General features: G+C 44.7%; 1 protein-coding gene across 2 annotated transcripts in view; it reads left to right on the top strand.

Moving 5' to 3' along the window:
- The window catches only part of ARHGAP39 (Rho GTPase activating protein 39), a 314,835-nt gene that overhangs the window by 264,343 nt on the left and 22,807 nt on the right, over window positions 1-27,685 (top strand). For both annotated transcript variants that reach the window (XM_068237894.1, XM_068237893.1), the window contains 2 exons: window positions 24,373-24,572; window positions 27,333-27,424. In XM_068237894.1, the coding sequence (XP_068093995.1) occupies window positions 24,373-24,572; window positions 27,333-27,424 (292 nt within the window). The remainder of the gene's footprint in view (window positions 1-24,372; window positions 24,573-27,332; window positions 27,425-27,685) is intronic.

The raw sequence follows: 27,685 nt of genomic DNA, 5'->3' as shown, positions 1-27,685 counted from the left end.
CGGTAAGTATCCTTCCATTCAGTATCAGAATGTAAATGAGACCTTTTCTTGTTGGCTAATAGATGGCTAAAAGTAGAACTTCTTATCAAGAGATTCGGTGAAACAATAACTACTCCTTATATGAGTAAAGTGGGAGGGGCACTGTCTGCTTCCTCAGCCACACATCTTTTAAAACACATTTTCAATCATTGGTTTTGCCCATTTTCCTGAATGGCGGCATACTTCAGCATATTTTTATGTTACATGTAAATGAAGCAGCAGATTGTGGAGAAACATAAAAATCTGTTACATTCTATAAATATACTTCGGCCGTTTTTTTTCCTGATTTTAGCTGTAAGCGCATTTCTCCTTTTTGAAAAATGTACTGTTTAATCTCAGTTGTAAGGCTTTAGTGTAGCGTCGCTGATTAATATCCAGCGACAAAAGTATCAAGCATTGCACTACCTTCAGATCTGCTCATGGGAACTGAACAAACGGATCAGTTCTGAACAGGAAGATTGCCTTGCATAGGATAGATTTGCATGTCTGGCTATTTGTGCCCTTAAAGTGGACCCAAATTAAAAATACAAGATTTCAGAAATAAAATCTATTTTCTAAATTATAATAATAAATAGCAGCCTTTTTTCAGCTGCATGATGACAAATCTAAAATATTTTACAACTATTGGAGGAACCCCTCCCTTCTTTTCATATTCCTGGGACAGAATCCAGCAGACTGGTGGAGGAGATAAAAAACAAAACACAGGCTGCTACTGATGATGTCACAGGGGAGGTGATCTCAGCTTGTGTGAGATTTCGCATAGACGACGCCCCTGTGAGGGAGGGTAGCTGATGACAAACACACCCATGGTCTAAACCCTCCTTCTAAGCTCAGAAGTAATGGCTGCCACCTGTATAACCCTTGCTATGAAAAGAGAAGGGTGAAAAGCATGCACTGAAATGCTCATAGGCTTGAAGGAGTGTTTATTTATCTTTGTATGTGTCAGAGTGGTGCAACTAAATATTTTGAATTAAAAAAATGTTTGGTTTGGGTCCGCTTTAAGTGAAACGTTTTTTCTGGCATTCCCGCCTTAATGTTGGGTCTATTTTAGCTAAAGATAATTTTTTTTCTTCTTATAACAGAAAGTATTTGTAATAATTGAGTTTTAAATAGGAACTTAAACCCAGGATTGAACTTCAGCCCATTCAGTATCTGATACCCCCTTTCCCAAGAGAAATCTCTACCTTTTCTCCAATAGATCATCAGGGAGATCGGTGTCGCTGATATTGTGGTGAAACCCCTCCCATGGTGTGATGTCATGACCATGGCCTTGACAGTTTTCTGTCTGTGAACCTTGTTGTATTGTGGGAAATAACAGCTGTTTCCAACTGCCAATCAACCAGTATTTCCCTCTGTGCATACTGTATATACAATATATCTATTAAAAAAAAAAAAAAAAAACTACCTTAGCCTATCGCATTGTTAGTGGGTGTGAATAGAGATAATGACAGTTGGTGCTGTCTGGTTTGTTTCATGTCTGCCAGTAGTAAAGATGGATTACGTGTGGGCTCATTGTGGAACAAACTACATGGCAAATATCAATCATTTCTTCATCTCTCTTCTATTTTTAACTTCTTACTTTGCCCCCTTTTTTGCTTAAAGTGGACCTGAAATCAAAACTTCCTCTCTGCTCTGAAAGATAAACATCAGCATAATAACCTTTAAAGAAAAACATTTCTTTGTTACAGCTGATACAAATCCTGATATAAATTTGCAGTGTTTCTACTTCCTGCTTTCATGGAAGCAGACATATTGTTAACATCCGGTACTTTCAAATGAGCTTATGTGCCTTATCTGCCGTGGCAGTCAGGTGACACAGGTGAGAGGTCAAATTACAATTTGTGATTAGACACAGATGAGGGGGAATTAGACAGGCTAAACTCTCTAAATACATACAGGGTGCATTTCTCTGTTTTCCTTTTGTCCTGTGCAAGAGTTCAGGTCCACTTTATAGTGTCTAATCACAAGTTGTAATTTTATCTCTCCCCTGTGTCACCTGACTGCCACAGCAGATAAGGCAGATAAGCTCATTTGAAAGCACAGAATATTAACAATATGTCTGCTTCCATGAAAGCAGGCAGTAGCTAATTCACCGACCTCAGGCCAGTTTGGGGGGACAGCTAGCTAAGCAGTTAACCTGCCCGTGTCTATTTTGAGGAAGTGTGAGAAATTTGAAAAGGAACTCCAGTGAAAATGTTACTGTTGGCAGGTAATGTAGCTGCTGCATGTTTTTTGGCAGTTGGAAACAGCTGTAAACAGCTATCTCCCACGATGCAACAAGGTTCACAGACAGGAAACTGCCAAAAGTTTGAACTTTTCTTGTGGAAGGGGTTTCTTGTGGGAGGGGGGTTCACCACAATATCAGTCATACAGCACCCCCTGATGGTCTGTTTGTGAAAAGGAATAGATTTCTCATGTAAAAGGGGGTATCAGCTACTGATTGGGATTAAGTTAAATTTTTGGTCAGAGTTTCTCTTGAAGGTGCCCTGAGCATACCCGCACTGATGTGGAAGAGCATACAAACTCCATGCAGGGTCCTGGCTGAGATTCAGGTCTGGGACCTCACTGCTGAAAGGGAAGTCCACAGCTACAACATTATGTTAAAGCGCATCTGTGATTGCACCAATAAGAGTATTTCTTTCTATATGGCCAAGCTGATATCCAGTAAACTGCGTGTATGCGCCCTAAAACACACTCCCAGAACGTAGATAATGTCCGACCACCATTCATAGGGAAATAGGGCATAGGGAAAGTTGAGAGATTACTCTCTCTGTGTAAGGTAATCTAGCGACGGGATAGTGTAATGGTTAAGCCAGCGCCTATTCAGTAAGGAGTTCATGGGCAAGACTCCCTAACACTGCTACTGCCTACTGAGTGCGCTCTAGTGGCTGCCTCACAAGCACTTTGTCCGACAGGAGAAAAGCGAATTATTATCTAGGGAAGTATAAAAAATATACTCCCCTATTGATTATAATTCCTCCCTCTCTGTATGTATTTGGTTTAGCTATTTTGCTATTGCCAGTTCCTAAATTATGCTGCTGAACGGCGGTGCCCAAATCCAGAATATCTGGGTCCTTGGTTCGCATCCCTGCCAGGGCTTTGTATGTTCTCCCCGTGTCTGTGTGGGTTTCTTCCGTGGTTCCCGATTTCCTCCCACATCCCACAAACCTAGAGATAAGTTAATTGGCTTCCCCCCAAATTGTCCCTAGACTACGATACATACACACATAGATATGACTATGGTTGGTATTAGGTTGTGAGCTCCTCTGGGGGACAGTGACAAGACAATATACTCTGTACAGTGCTGCGGAAGATGTTGGATAATACTAAATAATAATAATAATGCCTCCTCCATATCACAATGTCATACACTTGTCAGAGATTTCCAGGTAGGACAGCCTCCACCTCACCCTCCAGGTAGGCATTCACCATTCTCTATGATCGAAAGGTCAGTGGGTCAAGCAATGTTTTGGGACAATGAAATCAGACACCCCCCCCCCCCCCCCCTTCCTCTGGATGGTGGAGAGGTGAGGGAAGGCTTGCTTTTAGATTTGATTGCCCTAAAACGTTGTCTGACCCGTTGTCCTATGGGTTGTAGAGCCAGATGAATGACTACCTGGAGGGTGAGGGTGTGTGCTACCTTCGGGTTAAAATCTCTCACACAGCGTGGCACTACTATTTGGAGAAGGTGTGGCTTGCAGTGAAGCACAGTGGATATGGATAGCTGAAGCATGGATAGCTGTATAGTGTCCTGCGTAGGTCCTGTAGGTTGATTGCACCGTGGCAATAGAGGAAACAATGTTACAGATTCATCATTTGGTTGATTTGCATCCTGGACCATTACAGGATGACGAAGCTCTGTCATTTATACTATTGTCTAATTACATGCAGGTTTTTTTTATTATTTTTTTTTTTAAAAGATAAAAAGTTACAGTCATTTGAAAGTACATAGACAGAAACTCTCAGTGAGTATCACACATAGTTATACATATAGAGTACAGGATTTACAACAATTAATGTGATTTATTTTCAGAGTCTCAATGCTAGTTAGTTAAAGTCTGCTACATATAGGATCAAGAAGATTATTTAGTTCAGCAAGCAGCAATAACATAAAGACAGGTAATATTTAGAGGGTCACCAAAGTCTATAAATATCTTCTATTGAATGCTGTGGATGCATTTACTCATCTTGTGATGCAATGTTAAAGTAACAACACACAAAAAAAAGATGGTAACACCCATTAATGCTGCGTTACTGTTGCATACAGTAGCACGGGCAGCAAGGTGGCGTAGTGGTTAGCGCTCTCGCCTTGCATCGCTGGGTCTATGGTTCGAATCCCAGCCAGATCAACAAGGAGTTTGTATGTTCTCCCGTGTCTGCGTGGGTTTCCTTCGGGCACTCCAGTTTCCTCCCACACCCCAAAAAACATACAGATAAGTTAATTGGCTTCCCCCCTAAAAATTGGCCCTAGACTACAATACATACACTATACAATATAGACATATGACTATGGTAGGGACTAGATTGTGAGCTCCTTCAAGGGAAGATGTTGGCGCTATATAAATACTAAATAATAATAATAATACAGTAGCTACTGTAGAGCATACAGGCAAAGAAAAGTTTGCTTCACTTTATCTAACGTCTGCATTTAGAGGTAACACACTGCAGCAGTGCGTTGCCGTAACGCACTGCTGCAACATTAATGTCGCACTGTGAATGTCGCATAGTTTTAATATTGCGTTTAATAACCTGCATTATAACATTTTATTAACGCAGGACAATAACGTCCCGCTGTGAACATAGCCTGAGAGGTATAGAGAGGAAAAAGAGAGAGAAGAGAAAGAGAGGAAGAAGAGAACCTGGAAAATTGTCATTTCTTTAATTTATTTTATTAAAAATAACAGCTTGGCTCCCTCCCTTTTTCCTATTGCAGATTGAGCCGTGAGTGTGGGGCTCTGCTGCCACGCCATGTGGTTCTTGCTGTCAGGCATACTCCGCGAGAAGGGGTTGGAAAATTTGGACCCTCCTCCCACCCATCCAATGTGAAAGAAAAAAGGGGCCCATCCCTTCTTCCGGTACCTAAAAGGAAGCCGGCCCTGGGTTGAGCTTATGATGGGCCCACAGATAGGACGCCCTGGTGTAACAAGTGTAGGGTTACATTCAGACAGTTTGTGTAAATCAGGTCAATAATTTACTCCCCACTAGGCAAGTTCTTTTTACTCCAGCCCCCAGGGGCAGTTGATTTAGAGAATTGATCCAGTTGCCTTTGTGGAATCAAGATGGAATTTATTTCCTCTGCCTGAAGCAGAATTGGTCACAGCTGCCCATATTGACTTTCTCTGGTCCAAAACCATATGTGATTCTGAACTTGAAAGACAGGGGACTATTTCATCCTAGTTAATTATGGAACTGTTAGCGGCCTGGACACAATGGCGTATAGGTCAGGAGGAGGGGGGGATGGGGGGTTTCCAGCTGCTATAATAGGCAGGTCCAGTTACTGCGCGGTATGTGACACAGAGCCCAGTAGCGAAGGGTGTGATGAGAGCCCGGTGCTTCTATTCAGCCTGCCAGTCATGGCTGACCTTTTATACAGAACCTTGTCCTGCTAAATTGTCGTTTGGCCGTCAGGAATGTCCCTTGAGAATCTTTCTAATTAACAAGCAATTAATTAAAGTTGCTTTATGTATGAGTGAGCACAGCGTCACACAGCGCATTTCCCAGAGAACATGGCCTGGCGGTGACCCAGGGGGGAGAGGACAATGACGCTACGTCTATCTCTGCTAAACAAGAAAGCATCTATATTATTGTGCCTCGGTATGCAGGAGGCCTCTGAGCCATACGCCCATTATATCGAGCCTGGGAGTCCTGTAATATCTTCCCTGGCAACAATAAACCTGAGGCCGATATACCACAGCCGTAAACTTAAAGGTTCATGGAAATCAATGAGGCCGATGTCAGCATCATCAAGTCACGTTATTATTTTAAGTGAAACATATGTTTCTTTCTTACCTTTGATCTAGAAGACATTTTCTTCTGCTTCCGAATGGCCTTAAAGGGGTACTTTACTGTAAATAACTTAAAGGACCACTCTTGCAAAACATTTTAAAATGTAAAATGCATTTGTATGCAATATACAGTTCTAGAGTAAAATGCACTATGTTTTATTTTTTTTAGTCTCTCTGTCCCTTACCATAGGCAGTAAAATTCTTGACAGATTTTGAACTATTTCATCTCCTTATGGTAGATTCTCTTTATTTTCTAAAGTTGTGTGCAAGCGCGTAGACAGTCTGCCCACCATCCTTGTGTAGAGCCTTTCAATAGAATTATTTTTGTAAAGAATAAAGGAAATACTGAGATATGTTGCTATATATTGCTGTATATCTGTATGTAAGCCCACCCCCTGCCAGTGATGTTTAGCCTAGGCTATGATGTCATGAAGCCTTCTCCTCCAAGTGATGATACAAAAGAAATACCGAGAGCCCAATATAGTGTAGTATGCAAAGCAAGGAGTTGGAAATGAAAAGTATATAATGTATATACTCACAAACGTGGGTTACCGCCTAGGTAATCACTGTATAGGCAGGTGAGGAGATTAGACCTGTCCTCACTCAGGATTAAAAGTTGCTCTCTGTAGATAAGGAAAAAATGGGGATCAACCCCTCCACCAGGGGTGGATGTTGGTAATGTAAGAGTGAACAGAGGCGCCAGCAGGATAAAAGGTTCTAAAAGGCTTAAAATCCCTCAGGAGGTGGTGGTGGACTCGCCTCTCCGAAGCAGACAAGATACCGTCAGTATTATGACAACAGGTTTACTAATATACTCCAAAACATTTCTCCTCCAAGTGGGCACGGGAAGACCAGGGGCCATATGCAATTCGAGTAGATAAGAAGCTTTAAACATGCGAGCTTCTTATCTCCTCACATCACTCAGGATGGGGATGTCCCAGGGAAGGGTTGTTCTTGCGTAAAGGAGCATAACTCAGGTGAATACTAGGTATTCGTTGAGCGATGCTCCTGTGTAGTGAGCGATGTGGAGCCAGGTATTAGTGCCTGGGAGCTGTCCTACAACACTGCAGCCTCACTCCCCCGGGAAATGTGCACGCATCATCGCAAGAGCCAGACTTTGCACTTACCTGCTGTCCGTCGCCTCCTGCCGCTCGTCTCTACCGCGGGACCCGCTGGGACATTGGCCATTGGCGTCAATTCACCAGAGGTTACCAACCTATTTATCTCTTGGGAGGTAATTTACCTCCTGTGATATCTCCAAATAGCAATTCTCCAGAAGTATAGGGGAAAATATCGACAGAGAGAAATGCAAGAGATAAATGTGAGATAAGTATGAGATAAATAAGTGGTAGTTAGTAGTTAGGTTTTCTACAAATCACAATTCACCAGGGAAGAAAGGGGGTGTGGCCATTCGTTATTTTTTTCATCTCTTTATCCCCTGAATGAACCTGGAGATATCGTGGTTTTCACACAGCAGCTGCTGCTGTGGAAGATGGAGCCTTTTGAGCTTACTCTGTTAGGCCTGGTGCACACCAAAAACCGCTAGCAGATCCGCAAAATGCTAGCAGATTTTGAAACGCTTTTTCTTATTTTTCTGTAGCGTTTCAGCTAGCATTTTGCGGTTTTGTGAAGCGTTTTTGGTGTAGTAGATTTCATGTATTGTTACAGTAAAGCTGTTACTGAACAGCTACTGTAACAACCGCCTGGCAAACCGCTCTGAAGTGCCGTTTTTCAGAGCGGTTTGCGTTTTTCCTATACCTAACAATGAGGCAGAAACGCCTCCGCAATCCAAAATCTGCAGCAGCCCGGGAGTATGCGTTTTTGCAAAACGCCTCCCGCTCTGGTGTGCACCAGCCCATTGAAATACATTACCCAAGCGTATCCGCAGCCGCAAGCGGATCGCAAAACGCAGCCGAACCGCTCTGGTGTGCACTAGGCCTTAGAGCTTGCTTCTCTTATGAGGAGACGAAGGCGCAGGAGGAGGGTCTGTTTAGTCGCCCCTCGTATTTTTCGTGAGAGAGAAGTTCTTGATAATTTTACTGAGACAGAGGTGGTGAAGAAGTTCAGACTCACTCGTGATATGATTTATGATATGATCCGGCAGTAAAAGGCGGGAATACTCTGGTCAGGTAGTGGTAAAACTTCGCCTCCTACCCACAATGCTTCACTTTCAAGCTTACAGAGAGGAAAAGTATCCCATGTAAATCATTAATACCGATTACCTAACTCTCTGCTTTCTCACACTTTCCTCATGCATATCTCTCCATTATCCCCTGCTATCGAACACTTTTCTCTCTGTCCTCTCACACTGGTGAATTGACTCCAGAGTGTTAAAATACCTCATGAGATAAACTACCTACCTTTTTACTCTAAGTAAATCCTCTCTGGTGAATTGACGCCAAAGTCACTAAGAGTAGAGTTGCATGTTAGCTTCTGCCCTGTGCTGGCTGCACCCTCCTTTCTGCAGACCTCAGGGTTCCTGCTGCAATCCCAGTGTATGATTGCATGCGACACACAAGGAATGGCTTAGGACCTCCAGGCACTAGGCATGTCCACTGAGCTTTGTGTGCAAATGCTGAAGACCACTGCGCAGTCTGGAGAAGAAATGAGCACACCACGTTTTGTGTAGAGGATCCTGAAAGCAAGTCCTTTCTTGAACTACTGTACTTCAAATACAGTATTCCCTTCCTGTAACGTTTCCTGTCACTGCTTCCCTAAAGAAGTAGAGTATACGGCCTTAGTACCGCAGCAGCACTGGCTGTTATCACAGACAGGGGAACTAAGCACCATTCTTTTCCTGCAGTTTCTCCTGGCTTATAATAGCTGTAAGAGCTGCCATGTTCTCCCTCCCCTTCTAGTTACCCTTATTTATCCATAGGGAAGATGTGAAGATAACACCTGTGATGTCTCTAAACTCTTTGAAGCACAGTAACCTATCTCTCTACCCAACAAGCATGTGGCTAATCTTGTCAGATCTGACAACGTCAAACACCTGATCTGCTTGTTGCTTGTTCAGGGTATTAGAGGCAGAGGATAAGCGCAGGGTAGCCCAGAAACTGGTATTGTTAAAAAGGAAGTAAATATGGCAGCCTCCAGATCCCTCTTGTTACAGTTGTCCTTTTGGTGACACAGTACGACATAGGATTTAACCTCTTAAGGACCGCAGTGTTAAACACCCCTAAAGATCAGGCCATTTTTGGTTCATTGGCCACTGCAGCTTTAAAGAGACTCCGTAACAAAAATTGCATCCTGTTTTTTATCATCCTACAAGTTCCAAAAGCTATTCTAATGTGTTCTGGCTTACTGCAGCACTTTCTGCTATCACAGTCTCTGTAATAAACCAACTTATCTCTCTCTTGTCAGACTTGTCAGCCTGTGTCTGGAAGGCTGCCAAGTTCTTCAGTGTTGTGGTTCTGCTATGAACTCCCCCTTCCAGGCCCCTCTATGCACACTGCCTGTGTGTTATTTAGGATTAGAGCAGCTTCTCTCTTCTCTCTTATCTTTTCCAAGCTGGATAAATCGTCCTCTGAGCTGGCTGGGCTTTCACATACTGAGGAATTACAGACAAGGGCAAAGCTGTTTGCAGGAAGAAAAGAGCAGCCTGAATCTTCAGTGCATGAGAACAGGGGGAAAGAAACACACAAATGATCTCTTGAGATTCAAAAGGAAGGCTGTATACAGCCTGCTTGTGTATGGATGTATTTTCTATGTGTGGACATACTGTACATCAACCTACTTCCTGTTTTGGTGGCCATTTTGTTTGTTTATAAACAAACTTTTTAAAACTGTTTTTAACCACTTTTAATGCGGCGAGGAGCGGCGAAATTGTGACAGAGGGTAATAGGAGATGTCCCCTAACACACTGGTATGTTTACTTTTGAGCGATTTTAACAATACAGATTCTCTTTAAGGCCTAGCTGCAGGGCTGCACAACACAGCACACAAGCGATCCCCTCCCCCCCCCCCCTTTTGTCACACGGCTGTCCCCAGTACATCGCTGCTGTAGATCACAGCGCTGTACACGGTAAATAGACGCCGGTTTTGCTGCCCAATAGTCTTCTAGCGGTGATCGCTGCTGGGAGACTGACGGCGGAGCCATACAACCAGGGATATGCTCGCATTACCGCGTCCAACATCTGATTGGCGTGCTTGTTTAGGGTCAATGGCTAAAAGGGTTAGGCCCCATTTACACTTAATCAGTTGGTGTGCGTTGGTACTCACGGGGGCGCGCAGACATCATCGGACGTCCTCCAGGCTGTACTGCGCAGGCGCAGTAGTTCTGCGCCTGCGCAGTACAGCCCGGAGGACGTCCGATGACGTCAGCGCGCCCCCGTGAGGCGCATTTTGAAACGCAGAAGAGCCCGACCTGGCAGCCGGCCTGGCCAGGTCGGGTCGGCCACCGGAGGGGACCGGGAGCCTGCGGAGCGGCGCCGAGGGCACGTCCTGGCTGCCCACGGCTGGAGGAAGCCCCAGGTAAGTGGATGGGCATTTTTATTTTTTTAAGAGCCACCCTGAACCTTCCCTGTAAGTGTAAAAGAGGCCATAGGAAAATATGGGCTTTACTTTAAAAATCAGTTTTCTTTCAGTTATAACTGAGAGCAACTGATTAAGTGTAAAAGGGCCTTTAGAGGCAGAGGATCAGCAAAACCAAGCCAGGCAGAAAGGGCGCCGCCATAGGCTGTAATGCGAATTATGGCTATACGGGCGCTTAGTAAGTAATTTGGGTGCTGCCAAAAGCTGGAGCCCAAATTAGGAAAAAAACACTGTCGTCTGGCCACCAGCAATAGCTGGAAGCTGAATTACGTATTACCCCACTGAATAATGGATTTTGGGGGGAATAGTAATTAAAGAGGAACTCCAGCCTAAACAAACATACTGTCATTAAGTTACATTAGTTATGTTAATTAAAATAGATAGGTAATATAATCTCTTACCCATCCTGTTTTAAAAGAACAGGCAAATGTTTGATTTCATGATGGCAGCCATCTTTTTGGTTGAAAGGAGGTGACAGGGAGCATGAGACACAGTCCCAACTGTCCTGTGTGCTGAGCACCTCTCCCAGTTGCTAGGCAATGTGAATAACATAGGAAATCCCATCATGCTCTGCACAGCATCAGGGAAAAAAAGCCCGGGCTTTTTTTCTTTGATGGGTGGAGTTAGTTAAAAATGCAGCTAAAAATGATGCTTTGGTAAGAAAAACAAAGTTCTGATGCTGTGAAACTGTTAAAGAAACACCAAGCCTTTTCAGTTCTGCTGAGTAGATTTTTAGTCCGGAGGTTCACTTTAACGTCGCTGGTAAATTTGCCACAGCAAGGTAAACCATTTTTCGACTTCAACCAGCTCCCAAATTAGCCGTTGCCCTTATTACATGCATGCCAGCAGCACAGCCAGGCAATCTGCATTGTTTAAAGGGAAATAAATAGCCTTGTATCCCTGTCACTTCAGGTGTGCTTTAGTAGAGAGGCGTGGCTTTGATGCACCGCTGTGGTAGACAGGGCCGGTTCAAGTAACAATTGGGCCCTAGGGCAAAATTAGCCTGGGGGCCCCCCAACAGACACCCCCGACCAAAAAGCATCATTAGAGGCCCTTTGTTGCAGCCAAATTTCCCTCCTGGGCCCCTGATCATGCTACTGACCCTCCCCCAATCACCTCCCAACTTAACAGACTCTGCAGAGTCCCTGGGGAGCAACAGTTAAGATGGTGGAGGGACACCTTGGGGGCCCCTACAGGCTCTGGGGCCCTGGGGTAATTGCCCATTTTTTCCTATGGTAGCTCTGGCTCTGCTGGTAGATGATAGTGAGCTGTTATCCAGTCTCTGAAGAGGAGATAAACACCTGACAATCAGTGCAGGTGTTTTATAATGCTGAAATGAACAATCCTACAGGAAAATAAAAAAGCATATTTTTGAGGTGCTTTTTAGAGTTAAGCTACGTGTAGCTCCACCACTCGTGATCGAAATTACAAGTACGCATAAAAGGAGAGGGAAACAGAGAAAACTGCTGGCACTGCGGAGACAAACACAGCAGCTGCAGCAGGGGGGCAGTGCAGACTTCCGGTACCTGCTGATGACTGCTTTAATCAAAAATCGTGGTGCACCACATAGAACTAACGTCTGTGCAAAAAAACATGAATCACGTATCAGGAAGTGTCACCAATGTGGAGTAGCGGTGGGTGCTGGGCACTGAAACCTTGCGGCCGTTTTGCGCTGGGAGCGCTTCTACGAAGGCATCCCATGCTCCCGCCTTCAAACCTAGAAGGAGGAAGCATAGGCGTGACGTGGAAAACAAGTAAACGCACTGTGGAGCGCATGGGATATAGGCGGTGACATGGATAAGTTAAACACACACACGCCGTAGCCAGCAAGTTGTACTTGTAATTTAGATTACGAGGGGCGGAGCTACACGTAGCTCAACTCTTCGCTTTTATTGCTTCATGCCTGAATAAAGAGATCCTTGAATTCCGGCATGATTGAATTAGTCCAGCAAAACTCATGCAATATAAAGCCCAAATGTGTTATATATCCATCCTGCACTCCCAATTATTCATCCCGCATCCATTAGGAGCGTAGTGTGGGATTGTGTCATTCAACTGTCTACATTAATGTATATCTTCTGTTCCGTAATAATATAATTAGCGCCTCCTCGCTGGCCCAGCGGCTACAGCCCACACTCCGCCATCCCACACTCAGCCGCTAAAATGACAGCCACCTTTTTATTATGCTTGAATTTCTTAATATAATTGATTGGATAAAATTCATGCAGGCTATGAGCTGTTAAAACCTATTTTAATGGTGCTCTATATTTCGGAATGGAGCGAAAAAAAAATGAATACAAATATATTGTGATGATTCGGTATCATAAGATGCAGTGATAGAAGCATAAACCAGGAGTTTAAAGGATACCTTTAAGTGAGAGGTATATGGAGGCTGCCATATTCATTTCCTTTTAAGAAATACCATTTGCCTAGCTATCCTGTTAATCCTCTGCCTCCAATAACTTCTGCCAATAACTTAGACCCTGAACAAGCATGCAGCAGATCAGCTGTTTCTGACATTGTCCGATTTGACAGATTCGCTTCATGCTTGTTTAGCCTCAATAAAAGCCTTATCTCACAGTTTCTCAGCTGTTTTAGCCTCTATTTACATTTCAGGAAGCCAGACTGAATTCAACAAGCTGTCGACAAGCTCTTTTGCGTAGATAAAAGCTCAATTTTTCTTTTTAACTCTTGTTATACTGAAAAACAGTAAGGGACTTCAGAGAATGTCTTACTAGGTCTAGTATTATAAACCTATGTTTAATTCCTCGTGTCATACGTCACTGAGGCCTCGTTCACATTGTGTTCCACTCGCTTGGCCGTTCGCGTTGGCCGTTTTTTGACACAATTTTTCTTTCCAATTCCCGGCAATTACCATGGGTTTTTTTTGTAAAAATGCTTTTCTAAGCACTTTTGCAGAGCGATTTTGATCATGACATCAGTCAGTAAGTGAACTCTTTGATCCGGAAAAAAATAAATACAATGTATTTATTCTTAAAGATGCGAATGCGATCACTGCACAGAGCAATTTTGTGAGCGTTTGCGTTTTATACCTTCCATTGAGGCAAAATCGCCTAAAAAATGGCCCATGCACCGCTTTTCTGAGCGTATTGGAAACGAACCGCTCAGATGTAAACTCTCTCATAGAGTTTCATGGTGTAAGCACTTTCAGGGTGATTTAGAAAAATCGCCAGCACTTAAAAAATGACAAAAATGCCTCTAGTTTGAACGAGCCCTAAAGGTAGACTTTAAAGAGACTCTGTAACTTTAAAAAGTGCCTCTGGGGGTACTTACCCTGGGAGGGGGAAGCCACAATTTGTCAGGCCATGGCGCGACTTGCACCTGCGCAGTAGAGCGGACCTGACTGGGATTGCCTATTTCCACCGGATTCCGAGCCGAGAGCCGCCACTGCGCTTGCGCTGGAGCCTGGAAGGTAAATATTTACATGGCCGCTGTTTAACCATTTTACCCCCACGCGTACGCATTTCTCTGTCCCCTTTTCCATCCTTTCACCACCAGGGACGGAGAAATGCGTACTTTCCGCGCTCCCGCCGCTGCCCGCGCTCCCGCTCGCTCTAGCACGCACTCCCGTTCGTAAACACGCCGCCGGTCGCTCGCCCGGAGATCAATGAACGGGAAAATCCATTCCCGTTCGTTGATTTAAGCCCCGCAATGATCCGCTGCTTCTCCGATAAGCAGCGCGATCATTGTGAAAAAATAAACGTTCCCAGCCTCCTAGTACTTCCTGCAAGCATCCGGAAGGACGCTTGGAGGTTGCATTAAACAAAAAGTTACTGTTGCCATCTTGTGGCCAAATAGTAAAACTAGTCCATAAAGCATTTTTCACATACAAATAAATTAGTTTTACACAAAATATTAACTCCTTACCTCCCACACTCCCCAATTATTATTATTTTTGTAATAAAAAAAAAAAAATTACAATTAAAAAAAATACATAAATAGTTACCTTAGGAACTGAACTTTTTAAATATTTATGTCAAGAGGGTATACCACTGTTACTTTATAAACTATGGGCTTGTAATTAGGGATGGACGCAAAACTGAAAAAAATGCACCTTTATTTCCAATTAAAATATTGGCGCCAAACATTGTGATAGGGACATAATTTAAACGGTTTTATAACCGGGACAAATGGGCAAATACATTTCATGGGTTTTAATTACAGTAGCATGCATTATTTAAAAACTATAGAGGCCAAAAACTGAAAAATAATAAAAAAATTTCCCACATTTTTTCCCATTTTCCCATTAAAACACATTTAGAATAAAATAATTCTTGGCATAATGTCCCACCTAAAGAAAGCCTAATTGGTGGAAAAAAAACAAGATATAGTTCATTTCATTGTGATAAGTAATGATAAAGTTATAGATGAATGAATGGAAGGAGCGCTGAAAGGTGAAAATTGCTCTGGTGGTCAAGGGGTAAAACCCCTCAGTGGTGAAGTGGTTACGATTGTCCCTACTTATCTATTCTTTTCTGCACCAAGACGATGAATGCTAATGTGTGCATTCAGATTGATGTCTTGTTTTTGTCTGTCTGTTTTTTTTTTCTTGGGTAAGGTTTTAGAATTCATATTGGTCAAGTATGATAACTAAGAATGTAGATTTTGGTTACTTGGTCCTTTACTGACTCCCAAAACTGATTAATCACTTCACCCCATGTGGGTGTTTTCCCTAACGGACAAGAGCAATTTTCACCTGTCAGTGCGCCTCCCTTTTATTCGCCAATAACGTTATTACTACTTATCGCAACAAAATGATCTATACCTTGTTTTTTTTTGCCAACAATTAGACTTTCTGTGGGTAGTACATTTTGCCAAGAATTGTTTTATTCTAAATGCAATGGGAAAAATAAAAAAAAATTTGAAAAAATCATTCTCAGGTTTTGGCCATTATAGTTTTACAATAAAACATTTTCCTGTGGATAAAACCCGCAAATTGTATTTGCCCATTTGTCCCAATTACTAGACTGTTTAAATTATGTCCCTATGACAATGTACGGCGACAGTATATTATTGGGAAATATACAGTAGGTGTAATTTTTCTGTCTTTTTTTTCCCATAATTACAAGCCTCTATGTAGTAAAGTAATAGTAATATACCCTCATAAAATATAGATTAACCTCCTGGGCGATAATCCCGAGCTGAGCTCGGGGTATATCGCGCAGGAGGATTTCTCAGGCCCTGGTGGGCCGATTTGCATAATTTTTTTTTTGTTACACTTTGCTAGCACTTTGCTAGCTGCGTGTAACTTCCGATCGCCACCGATCCGCCGCTACCCCGCCGTGCCGCGCAGCCCCCCCCCCCCCCCCCCCCCCCGACCCCTTGCGCAGCCTGGCCGATCAGTGCCAGGCAGCACTGAGGGGTGGATCGTGACTCCCTCTGACGTCACGACGTCCATGACGTCGGTGACGTCATCCCGCCCCGTCGCCATGGCGACCGGGGAAGCCCAGCAGAAAATCCCGTTCTGAATGGTATTCCCTACTTACTCTGATCGTCGAAGGCGATCGGAGTGGGTGGGGGGGATGCCGCTGCACTGCGGCTATCATGTAGCGAGCCCAGGGCTCGCTACATGATTTAAAAAATTTTTTTTAAAAAAAAAAAGTGCTGCGCCCCCTCCTGGGCGATGCAATTGTATCGCCCAGAGGGTTAAAAAGCGAAGTCCCTAAGTCAACTATTTATGGTGGCGGGGAAGGCACGCATGCACAGTGGCGGCAGGAGCGAGTTAACGCCCTGGAGCCGTTAACAGACTCCAATAGGACGTTTTAATGAGTCAGCTTGTCAGTAAATGGTTGAAGAATACATGAAGTAAAAATTGGATCGATTTCATTAATCTGATTGGTTAGGAAATTTTTATTTCATTTAGTGGTCATAAAATTATCATTTCAGATCATTCATGCGAAGAATTGTTTTTAAATGATTGTTCAGCAAATTGTATCGCTAGTGGCCACCTTAATTAGATGCCGAAAAACTAATTACACTGTGCATACACTTAGGGTGGCCAATTTTACTAAAGCGATCGGCAAATATTACCTGTTCCATGTAGCATGATAGCTTGCCTACACAATCTGATCACAGTATTCAAAATCTGTTGGCTCTCATACTAAATGGGTGGTAAGATTGGTCAGTGATTGGCCAATCATAATTGAAAGTGTGTACCAGGCTTCAGGCTGCACTTTCAACCCATAAACCCTAATTAAGATTATAGAATTATAGGAAAGTTCTGTGTAGGATTAGTTCTACAGATACAACAGATAGAATTCCTCACCTCAAAAGTTTATTTTACCTTGTTTGTTTTAAAGTAATCCTGAGAAGGAAGGGGGGGGGGGGGGTTCTGTCCTACTTACCTGTCCCCCCCCCCCCCTTCCACCTCCCTGTAGGCCTTACAGGTCCCCTGTTTCTTTCCTATCCCTTCCGTTGTGCCCCTCTAAAAGCTTGCAGACTGGGCCAGTCCCAGACTAGTGCGCATACATGTCCCTGCCCATGCACTTATGCTGACCGGGAGGAGACCAAGGTGCCTGTAAGGCCTATGGGGGGGGGGGGGGGGTTGGAGAAAGCCCCAGGTAAGTAAAATTAGACTTGTTCTACCTTCTCAGGCTTGCTTTACTCTCAGTGGGTGGGCGCTACCATGCAGCAGAGCTTATTCAGTAAGCTGAGTGGGCGGGGCAGATTTCAGAGCTAATTTCAGTGACATATGGAACTCTGCTTTCATGCCCCTTTATAACTAGTATAGTGTGGTGATATTACTGCTCTGAGCCCATCTGCAGTTGTGTGGAACAGTGATTTTTCCCCTTCCCTTTTATATAAATCTATTGCATTCCAGCAGGCTCAGTTGTGCGGCTGTAATGAGGTATTCCGCCCTTTCCGCAGCCACTTTGCTTTACATCTGACAATGCAGCATAAAAATGATCTCATAAACTGGGATTTCAGGGAGGATAGTGCGCCTCACTTAATGATCTCGATACATCATGCTATATGATAGGTAGAAGAATGCCGTAATCCAGGAAACAAACAGAAATATCATTTCATGGGTTGCGGAGGGAGAGGGTGGCTGGCTTGCTATAAGTCTGAGCTTTATGATATTATGTGGGAATAATGGGGCACAGATGTATTGTAATACAAGCTATAACTTTGCTGCAATATGGAGATCACGATGCCATCTCTGCGCACGATGTGAGGAAGCCCCTCCCACTTACACCAAAAGCTTTTACAACAGTAACTGCCTCATATTAAATGATCCTGAAGCAAGGGAGCACACTGTTAAAGTACACAATCCTTCAGTGAAAATACTTTTTTTTTTTTTTTTTTATTACTACACAGATTTGCTACCATTGCTAAGGTTGTCAGGATCAAGTCCCTCCAATCGATCAGCAGGATGCCAGGCAACTGGTATTGTTTAAAAGGAAATAAATATGGCAGCCTCCATATCCCTCTCACCTCTGGTCCACTTTAAAGGGATACTGTAGGGGGGTCAGAGGAAAATGAGTTGAACTTACCCGGGGCATCTAATGGTCCCCCACATACATCCTGTGCCCGCGCAGCCACTCACCGATGCTTCGGCCCCTCCTCTGGTTCACTTCTGGAATTTCAGATTTAAAGTCTGAAAACCACTGCGCCTGCGTTGCCGTGTCCTCACTCCCGCTGATGGCACCAGGAGCGTACTGTGCAGGCCTAGTATGGTCTGTGCCTGCGCTGTGCGCTCCTAGTGACATCAGGGGAAGCGAGGACACAGCAACGCAGGCGCAGTGGTTTTCAGACTTTAAAGTCTGAAATTCCAGAAGTGAACCGGAGGCGGGGCCAGAGCATTGGTGAGTGGCTGCGTGGGCACAGGATGTCTGCGGGGGACCATTAGAAGCCCCAGGTAACTTAAACTCATTTCCCCCCGACCCCCCCTACAGTATCCCTTTAAGGATGTACTAGATTTATTTTAAAGTGGACCTGAACTCTTGCATTGGACACAAAGAAAACAGAGAAATGCGTGGGTGTTTCTGGAGCAGGGGTAGGGAACCTATGGCTCGGGAGCCATATGTGGCTCTTTTGATGGCTACAGTATATCTGGCTCACAGTTAGGGGTTGATTCACTGAGCTACACAGCTCAAGCAGCGCAGCTTAGTGTGGCAGCACAAGTAACATTTTCAAAGTAGTGCACGCTACTGCTGTATGCACTACTGACTTACTCGCGTTACCCCAAAACTAACGGCCGCTCCAATTGTCCCACCCTGCACCCTGTCAGGTCCAGTGACTTTGTAGGACGAGATCCCTGCACTTTGATTGGCGCAATAGGCTGCCTGTCACTTGACATTTGACCAAAGTGCAGGGATCTCGTCCAACAAAGTGAATCAATTCCCAAGTCAGCTAGTTATTGTACAAGCTGTTAGTCGGTATTTCTCCTGTCTGGCTCTCGGGGAAGTTGCTGATGTTGCTGGCAACAGGGAGGTGAGCCCTCTGCTGCGCATGGGCACTGTCCCACTTTGAAACCTATTGTATGGCTTTCATGGAATTACATTTTAAAATATGTGGCGTTTATGGCTCTATCAGCCAAAAAGGTTCCTGACCCCTGCTCTAGAGAGAAGAGCCTGTCTAATCCCCCATCATCTTTAAGTAATCACAAGTGTAATTTGATTCCTCAGCTGTTTCAACACAGACATTTGGCAGTCCTCAACAGACACAGCTAATCTGTAAACACAGGATGTTAACCCTTTGTCTGCTTCCATGAAAGCAGGAAGTAGACACTGCCGATGTATTGCAGGAGTTCTGTAAGCTGTACCAAAGAAATGCTTTCATGTAAAGGTTAGTATGCTGTTGCTTATCTTTTAGAGCAGAGAAAAAGTTCTGAGTTCAGGTCCACTTTAAGAATCTAGGGCTCTAAATTGCACTTTCTCTTCAATGAGAATGGTGTATGTCTTACTGCTATATAATTACAGGTTGTAAAACTCCTGTGTGGCCGAGAACCCGCCTGTGAAAGGAGAGGACAAATCTAAAGTACAATAGTTCAACATTTGGCTGCATAGAAGCTGAATTATCATTCACCAGAGGCAGGCAAAACTTTAAACTTGAATTGTTTTAACCTTTTAAACACAAAATAAGAACTATGAGATTCCAGGAAAGTTCAGTTCAAGGTAGGACTATAGACCCCCAACATGCCTCTTGCAAAGGACGTTGGGAGGTAATCGAATTAGAATCGTATCTGCAGCCTTTGCAAGAGCCCAGCACTGAGACTCTCCCTGCCCCAAAACAAGGTCTACATGTTTGGCCTAGATTGCTGTATGTAGGGCTGGCTTTGTACTCCAGATGACCTCCTTCCCTCTAGTATAGGTAGCCTGATGACCCCCTCCCCCTTTCTCTCTAGTATAGGTAGCCAGATTACTCCCTTAATTCCTCCTTTTCCCACCCCCCTTTCAGTATAGGTAGCCACTAGCCAGCTCACCTTCACATTGCAGCAGCCATCAGTGTCACTCATTTCTACGCTCGTCTCCAGTGCAGAAGCTTCCTTTCCATCTCCAATGCTGCCCAATTCCATTGCCGCCAGCCACAATGCAAATGTGCACAGAGAGGCTGCTAAACAGGCAGCTAGCAGCGCTAGCCTGATCTCCCAGCATTTCAGCGTTTGCAAGCTTGCAAGCTTTATCCTGCTGCTTTGGTGCCCTTGCTCCTGTGGTGCCCTAGGCCATGGCCTTGGCCTAATTGCAGTATTTGTATAGTACCTTTCTACTGTCGGACTCAAAGCGCTTGCGAGGCAGCCACTAGAGCGCACTCAGTAGGCAGTAGCACTATTAAGGAGACTTGCCCAAGAAACTCCTTACTGAATAGGTGCTGGCTTACTGAACAGGCAGAGCCGAGATTTGAACCCAGGTCTCCTGTGTCAGAGGCAGAGCCCTTAACCATTACACTATCCAGCCACTTGGCCTAAATCCGGCCCTGGCGGTATGTTTGTATTGGACTAGCAGCCCCGTTAGGATGTGTAGCTCCCCAATCTCTCTTACATCCATAGTGTGTAGGCCAAATCCAAGGCTTTCATTTCCTGAGAGAGGAAACTGAAGCTCTAGGTTCTTGTGACGGCTGCCAGAAAGGTAAGTGATCCATACACTGTTAGGCTAGGGCCCCACTTGAGTGATTTCAGCTGTGCTTTAAAAAGCGCTATGCTGATATAAGTCAGTGGTGGTGAACCCACACGCAAATTGCAATAGTGGATCTTGTTATAGGATCACAGGTTACAAACAACAACAAAAAACGCAAATCAAAAGCGCTGTTCAATCGCCGGCAGTAGATTGTGCAGAGTGCTTCTGATCAGCATAAAAATCACACTGGAAAACCCAAGTACAGGGGCGATCCCCAGTGGGCCCTCAAGCTTGACTTCAGTTCTTCTTTTAAAGCGGACCTGAACTCAGAATGTCCTCTCTGCTGTAAAAGATAAGCAACGGCATAAAAACCTTAAAACAAAAACATTTCTTTGTTACAGCTGATGCAAATCCTGCAATACATCTGCACTGTTTCTACTTCCTGCTTTCATGGTAGCAGACATATTGTTAACATCCTGTGCTTTCAAATGAGCTTATCTGCCATAGGCAGTCATGTGACACAGGGGAGATATCAAATTACAACTTGTGATTAGACACGAATGAGGGGGAATTAAACAGGCTAAACTCTCTAAATACATACAGGGTGCACTTCTCTGTGTTTTCCTTCTGTCCTTTGAAAGATTTCAGGTCCACTTTAAAGCAGAACTGACCTCAGAACTTCCTCTCTGCTTTAAAAGATAACAGCATAATAACCTTTAAAGAAAAAAAATTCCTTGATACAGCTTACAGAACTCCTGCAATAAATCTGCAGTGTGTCTACTGCCTGCTTTGATGGAAACAGACAAAGTGTTAACATCCTGTGTTTACATACTAGCTGTGTCGAGATTGCTGAATTTTTGTGCTGACACGGCTGAGAGATCAAATTACAACTTGTGATTAGCCATAGATGAGGGAGAATTAGACAGGCTAAACTCTCTAAATACACACAGGGTGCATTTCTCTCTGTTTTACTTCTGTCCTGTGCAAGAGTTCAGGTGCACTTTAAGAAAATTCCTGGCTGCCTCCAGATCCTAAAGATAAAAGCGGTTTTAATAAGATTAAATTGCAGAATAGAAAGGTAATTTTGCTCATTTGATCAAATGAAAGTGTACAGCAATTATATAGATCCGTCTTTAAGATAAGTGGAGTTTTTATGAAGCCGGGGTTGTATTGTCAGAAGGGAGCGTGGCGTTGCAGGTAGCGATTTTCCCTCTGATTGTGTAGTAATTAATCTTATGGTGTCAGTGGAACACATGTAGCGTTGCCTTCGCTTGAGGGGGCGTGTTCCCTTACCGCAGTGCTCGCGCGGTGCTATTGCAGCCAGGTCTGCGGAGACGCGGCGGCATTAATAAGGATTCTGAAGAGGAGACTGCAGCGAGGACCTGTTACCATGGCAACCGCCGCTAATGCACTTCCACAGATTCGCACAGCATTTTAATTAGGCCCCTCCGTTCCCAGGCATTAACACGTGGACGCTTCCCTTTAATGTGTCTGTCTGCCGGAGGAGGAATACTACAATGGATTACCATGTTCTTAATCTCTTATCCCGGAGATTTAGCCTCTGTAGTCTGCCTGACCGCAGGGACCGCCGCAATCCTGTAAAGGGATAATGCAGGTTTGAATGTCACCAGCGTGGTGTATAAAGGAACTTTTCCTGGCAATAACGTGATCATTCTAATGCCATTACTGTGGCCGGTGCCTTTCCCTGGGCTGTGCAGTAAATGGAATTACTCTATGCTGATGCCTCTTGTAACATCCATCATATTATCCTGAAGAGAAGCCGGCCAAAGCTGTCCATTACCAGAGAGCTTTCTATAGTAGCAGCAGTAGACTCGCAGAGCGGACCTCAGCCGCGGTGGTGTAACTAAGGAGCTTGAGGCCCTAGTGCAAGTTTTACATAGGGCCCCAAGCACTCTACTGATATGGAGCCCCAAAAGCTATCAAGGACAGCTGCAGTGTCACAGAGGTGTAATCAGAGTAAAACAATAGCTTGTTAAAGTGAGTCTGACGCAACAAAAATTAAAAAACAAAACAGATACTTACCTAAGGAGAGGGAAGGCTCTGGGTCCTATAGAGCCCTCCCGTTCTCCTTCCAGTCTCTGCATTTTCCTGTAGGTGGGAGACTTCGTAAGTAGTCGGGAGCCCGAAGACGGGCGGCTCCGTACTGCCCGTGTGCGTGTGAGCAAGAGGGTGTGCTTGCGGGTGCGCAGTACGGAGTTGCCTGTCATCGGGTGCCCGAGTGCTTCCGAAGACTGCCGAAACCCCACCGAAGTGGAAGAGAGCAGCCTCCGACCAATCAGTTGGAGACTGGGAGCCTGCGGGGGAACGCAGGGATCGAAGGCTCTATTGGGGAAGACTTTTATTAAGGCAGTGGTCCTCAAACTAAGGCCTGCGAGCCGAATGCGGCCCCCTGAGGCTTTTCTCACTGGCCCCCCAAACCAAAATGTATAACTTATAGATGTGGCCCACTGCACCCTTAAATATCATCAGCGCACATATAGAATAGCAGCGCTGGCATCACCCATCCACATACTGTACAAGCCAGCAAGCAGTCATTCCCAGCCTTCCAATACAATTCTGCATCAGGTGACACTGCTATCCAACAGGTTGTCACCGGAGTATGCTTCATTGTCTGGTGCACAAAGACGTTCTTCCGGTGCCGCATGACTGAATGGCTGCTGCTGGGAGTTCTTCTCCATGCATGATTGGGGGGATCAATATCTAGATTCAATGTAATGTTTTTCAACATCATCTTATGAATGTTCCGGCCCCCCAGCAGTCTGAAGTATGTTGACCCGGCCCTTGACCGATAAAGTTTGGGGACTTCTGCTTTAAGGCATACATATCAAACTCTGGCCTGCCGGCCAAATCTGGCCCCCAAAGCCATCAAATTTGGCTCCCAAGTGGTTTCCCCACTATGTATTATGTTTGGCCCACTCTAGATCACCAAGGATGCTATATTGGAGGTAAAGCCCTTGATTACCAGTGAAGACATATGAGGGAGGGAGGGGGAAAGCACTAGACACCAGGGAGCTGTATAGGAAAGGGAGGGCGGTCACTAGACTCAGGGAACCCTATAGGGTAGGAAGGGGGTGCACAAGACACCAGGGAACTGCAATAGGAGAGGGAGGGGGCATTAGACAGCAGGGAACTGTATAGGGCAGGGAGGGTGCCACTAGACAACAGGGAAGTGTATGGGAGGGATGACTACTAGATACCAGGGAACTATATAGGGGAGGGAGGTGGCCACTAGACATTGAGGTCGGTCCGAGACTTGCTTTCAGTGTTCAATTTTGGTCCACTTTGTATTTCAGTTTGACACCCCTGCTCTAATGGAAGGCCTCTCCTTAGGTAAGTATCTGTTTTTATATTTTTTGTCGCTTCAGACTGCCTTTAAGGATAATCTCTATTCTATGCACATATAGAGGTGTAAATTATCAGCATAATACCAATAAAATGCTAATAAGACTGATGAAGGAGGGCCCCTCTGGTCCAAGGGCCCTGGTATGGCCACAACCTCTGCATCCCCTATTGCTACTCCCATGCTCAGTCAGAAAATGGACAATTGAATTTTTACTAGTGTTTCTAAACAGTCTGTGTTGCATGAAGTCTCTACAACGGGTGGCTTTTATCACAGCCTTAATAAAAAAAGAAAAAAAAGTTTGGCAATCTTTGGTCAGCAGTTTTGTGTGACCTCTGCACCTTTCATTGTGTTACAGGGACTGAAGAAGCCCAACCTTGAGGAGATCAAGCACGCCCGCAATGCAGTCTTCAGCCCCTCCATGTTTGGGAGCTCATTACAGGAGATCATGAACATGCAGAAGGAGAAATACCCTGAGAGGCAGCTGCCTTGGGTGCAGACGCGGCTGTCTGAGGAGGTGCTGGCGCTGAACGGTGACCAAACAGAGGGCATATTCAGGTACTCCTTCTACAGTCCATTCCAGGTGGAGAGTCTGGTGGGTCCTGCGTTATGTGCCATGCTGAATCTGTAGGAACTGATGCACAACCAAACCAGAAGGATGTTTCCTGATCTGGACATGTACTCTTTTATTTAGTGTTGATGTTGATGTGTGCTCTTTATACAGATTTATGTACTTGTGGTTCTGACTAGTTTAACCCATTTAAACTAATGAAAGGGGCTTCTAATGTGAAAGAGTGGCTCCTCTTTTTAGGTCAATCCATAGCAGTTAATTGTGATGGTTTCTCATAGTGCTGGTTCTTAACCCTTTAGCAGCCAATTTACCGCAAGTGCTCCGGGCCAATTTATTTCAGCACATTTTTTATATTTATTTGTTATATTTCCTTGCTACTAAATAGTACTGCTATAATGTGTGTTTATGGCCGCTTGCAGGGACGGATCAAGACCAAGTTGCGCCTGGGGCAAGGTCAGGTTTTGGTGCCTAAAGGTCAGGTTTTGGCACCTAAACTGCCATTCATTTTGCCGCCTTTTTAAGAAAATTAACAAACTGCGCCTGGGGCAACATACCCGCTTGCCCCCCCAAAAAATCCGTCCCTGGCCGCTTGTCACTAGTGTGAGACAATAGCAGAGAACTTCTGCTTTCAGTTTCTACGTTCTCTGCTAGCAGAGAGACATCAAACCCTTCTAAGAATTTACAGCCTGAATTCTGCCGGCTGAGGTTAAAAGCAATGGACTATCTCAACAGGAGGTAACTCTATTAAAGCTGCTAATGAGTTAAAGAACACCTCTAGCTATTTCAATTTTTTTGTTCATTTTCAAACACATTTTTCCATCACTTCGAGAAACTCTGAAGCCAATTTAAAGGGGAACTGAAGAGAGAGGTATATGGAGGCTGTCATGTTTATTTCCTTTTAGACAATACCAGTTGCCTGGCAGCCCTGCTGATCCTCTGCCTCTAATACTATTAGCTATAGCCCCTGAACAAGCATGCAGCAGATCAGGTGTTTCAGTGGTTCAGACTTATAAGTCTGATCTGACAAGACTAGCTGCATGCTTGTTTCTGGTTTTAATCAGATACTACTGCAGAGAAATAGACCAGCAGGGCTGCCAGGCAACTGGTATTGATTAAAAGGAAATAAACATGACAGCCTCCATCTACCTCTCTCTTCAGTTCCCCTTTAAAATCTCGTTTTTATCTTCTATTTATGTTAAGAAGTATTAGTAGTCCTTAAACGCCACATTCCTGCAGCAGAACGAGGGGTTTAGACCCCCCAAATCCTCTGGGAAAATTTCAGGCAGCGCTTCCTAGTAGAGGCAGAGCTTAGCGCTGTAGCACTGCCTCTACTGAAGTTAATTGCCGCTGATCACTGCCTCTCCCCGCCCCTCTCAGCCTTCTTTCACTGAGAGGGGCGGGGAGAGGCAGAGATCCGCAGGCAGATTGACTTAAGTGAGGCAGAGCTACAGGGCAAAGCTCTGCCTCCCCGGGCAGCAAAATCCACGACTTGAAAGTTGTGGATGTTTGCCCCGGGATTTGGGGCGGGTCTAAACCACTTGTTCTGCCGCGGGGATGCAGCGTTTTAGGTCTACTGATACTTAACAAAAACAGAATGTTAAAATGAGATTTTAATTTGACTTCAGAGTCTTTAACCTCTTGAGGACCGCAGTGTTAAACCCCCCTAAAAACCAGGCTAATTTTCACTAAATTGGCTACTGCAGCTTTAAGGCCTCGCTGCAGGGCCGCACGCACAAATTCAGCACACAAGTGATTCCCCCCCCCCCTTTTCTCCCCACAAACAGAGCTTTCTGTTGGTGGGGTCTGATCCGCCCCTCCCCCATTGTTGATTTTTTTAAATCAATATTTGTTTTGTTTTTTTTAAATAAAATTCACTATATATTGATTTATTTTTTTTCCCCTGAGAATCCTCCCTTCCTCCGGCCAGCCAATGATGCAATCCGCTGTCATAGGCTTTGCGTGTGCCAGGGGGACAGCCGTGTCACACGGCTGTCCCCAGTACAGGGCTGCTGCAGATCGCAGCGCTGTACTTAGTGAAAAGATGGCGGTTTTGCCGTCTAACAGTCTTCCGAGCGGCAATTGCTGCTCAGAGACTGAAGGCAAGGTGGAGCTCCGCCCCCCCAAGCACTCTCCTTTAATGTATCACTTAAAGTGTCACTGTGAGGGCTCTTTCTCATTAGCGAACACGGTGCACGAACCAGATTTTGTGCACGCGTTATGACACATCATGCCGTCGGGAAGTTGCAGGTCGATGCATTTCGGTGGCGCTAGTTCTAATTTACCCGACGGGAAACCGACTGCGTCGTACTATTAAAAGCTCCCAGAAGCGTTATAACGTAATGCTCTGGAACGCTTTGTCTAATGTGAAAGGTAACATGAAAGTCAATAGACTTTCATGTTACCCCGCTTACCGCATCCTCTAAGTGATCCGTCAAAACGCAGGGAGCAGCTACTAGTGTGAAATAGCCCTGAACACAGGTCTGGATGACTGTTCAGGAGGTATCCCACAAGCCGCATCCGCTTTGGTTACTTTTCTATAACGTATTCTATAGAAAGCAGCAGGAAGCATATAGTGTTTATTCAGGGCATATAGCTTATGTTAAGTAATAAGTTATTTGGAACAGTAACCTATATAGTATGTCTTTACTTTGTCCTTTGTTCCCACCTTTAGCCCAGCATCAAACTCAGTCAGTGTAATCTCATAGTGGATCGTAGGAATGTGACCACTTGTGTTTTTGTCTTCTCAGGGTCCCTGGAGACATTGATGAAGTGAACGCACTGAAGCTGCAGGTTGATCAGTGGAAGATCCCAACAGGACTGGAAGATCCGCATGTGCCAGGTAGGACAATCCACATGTGCCGACCTGGGCAAGACATCTGTTTGCTGTAGACAGTCCTCCTTTGCATTGTAGTTACAGATTTCCCAGCAAGCTCATGGTGATTGGCTTTCAGGGACCACGAAGGGACAATTTGCATATCAGCAGTGATGCATTGTGGTAGACATTATATGCTCACTCCAACCTGAATAATCACAAACACTGTCTGTTATAAGTAGGCACATTTCTGTTTTTTCTTTGTACTGTATTCAGTGTAGTCCTATC

Source organism: Hyperolius riggenbachi, chromosome 5, assembly GCF_040937935.1.
Source record: "Hyperolius riggenbachi isolate aHypRig1 chromosome 5, aHypRig1.pri, whole genome shotgun sequence".
Taxonomy (NCBI): domain Eukaryota; kingdom Metazoa; phylum Chordata; class Amphibia; order Anura; family Hyperoliidae; genus Hyperolius; species Hyperolius riggenbachi.
The sequence above is the reverse complement of the archived record's forward strand: the minus strand, read 5'-3'. Positions and strand labels throughout refer to the sequence as shown.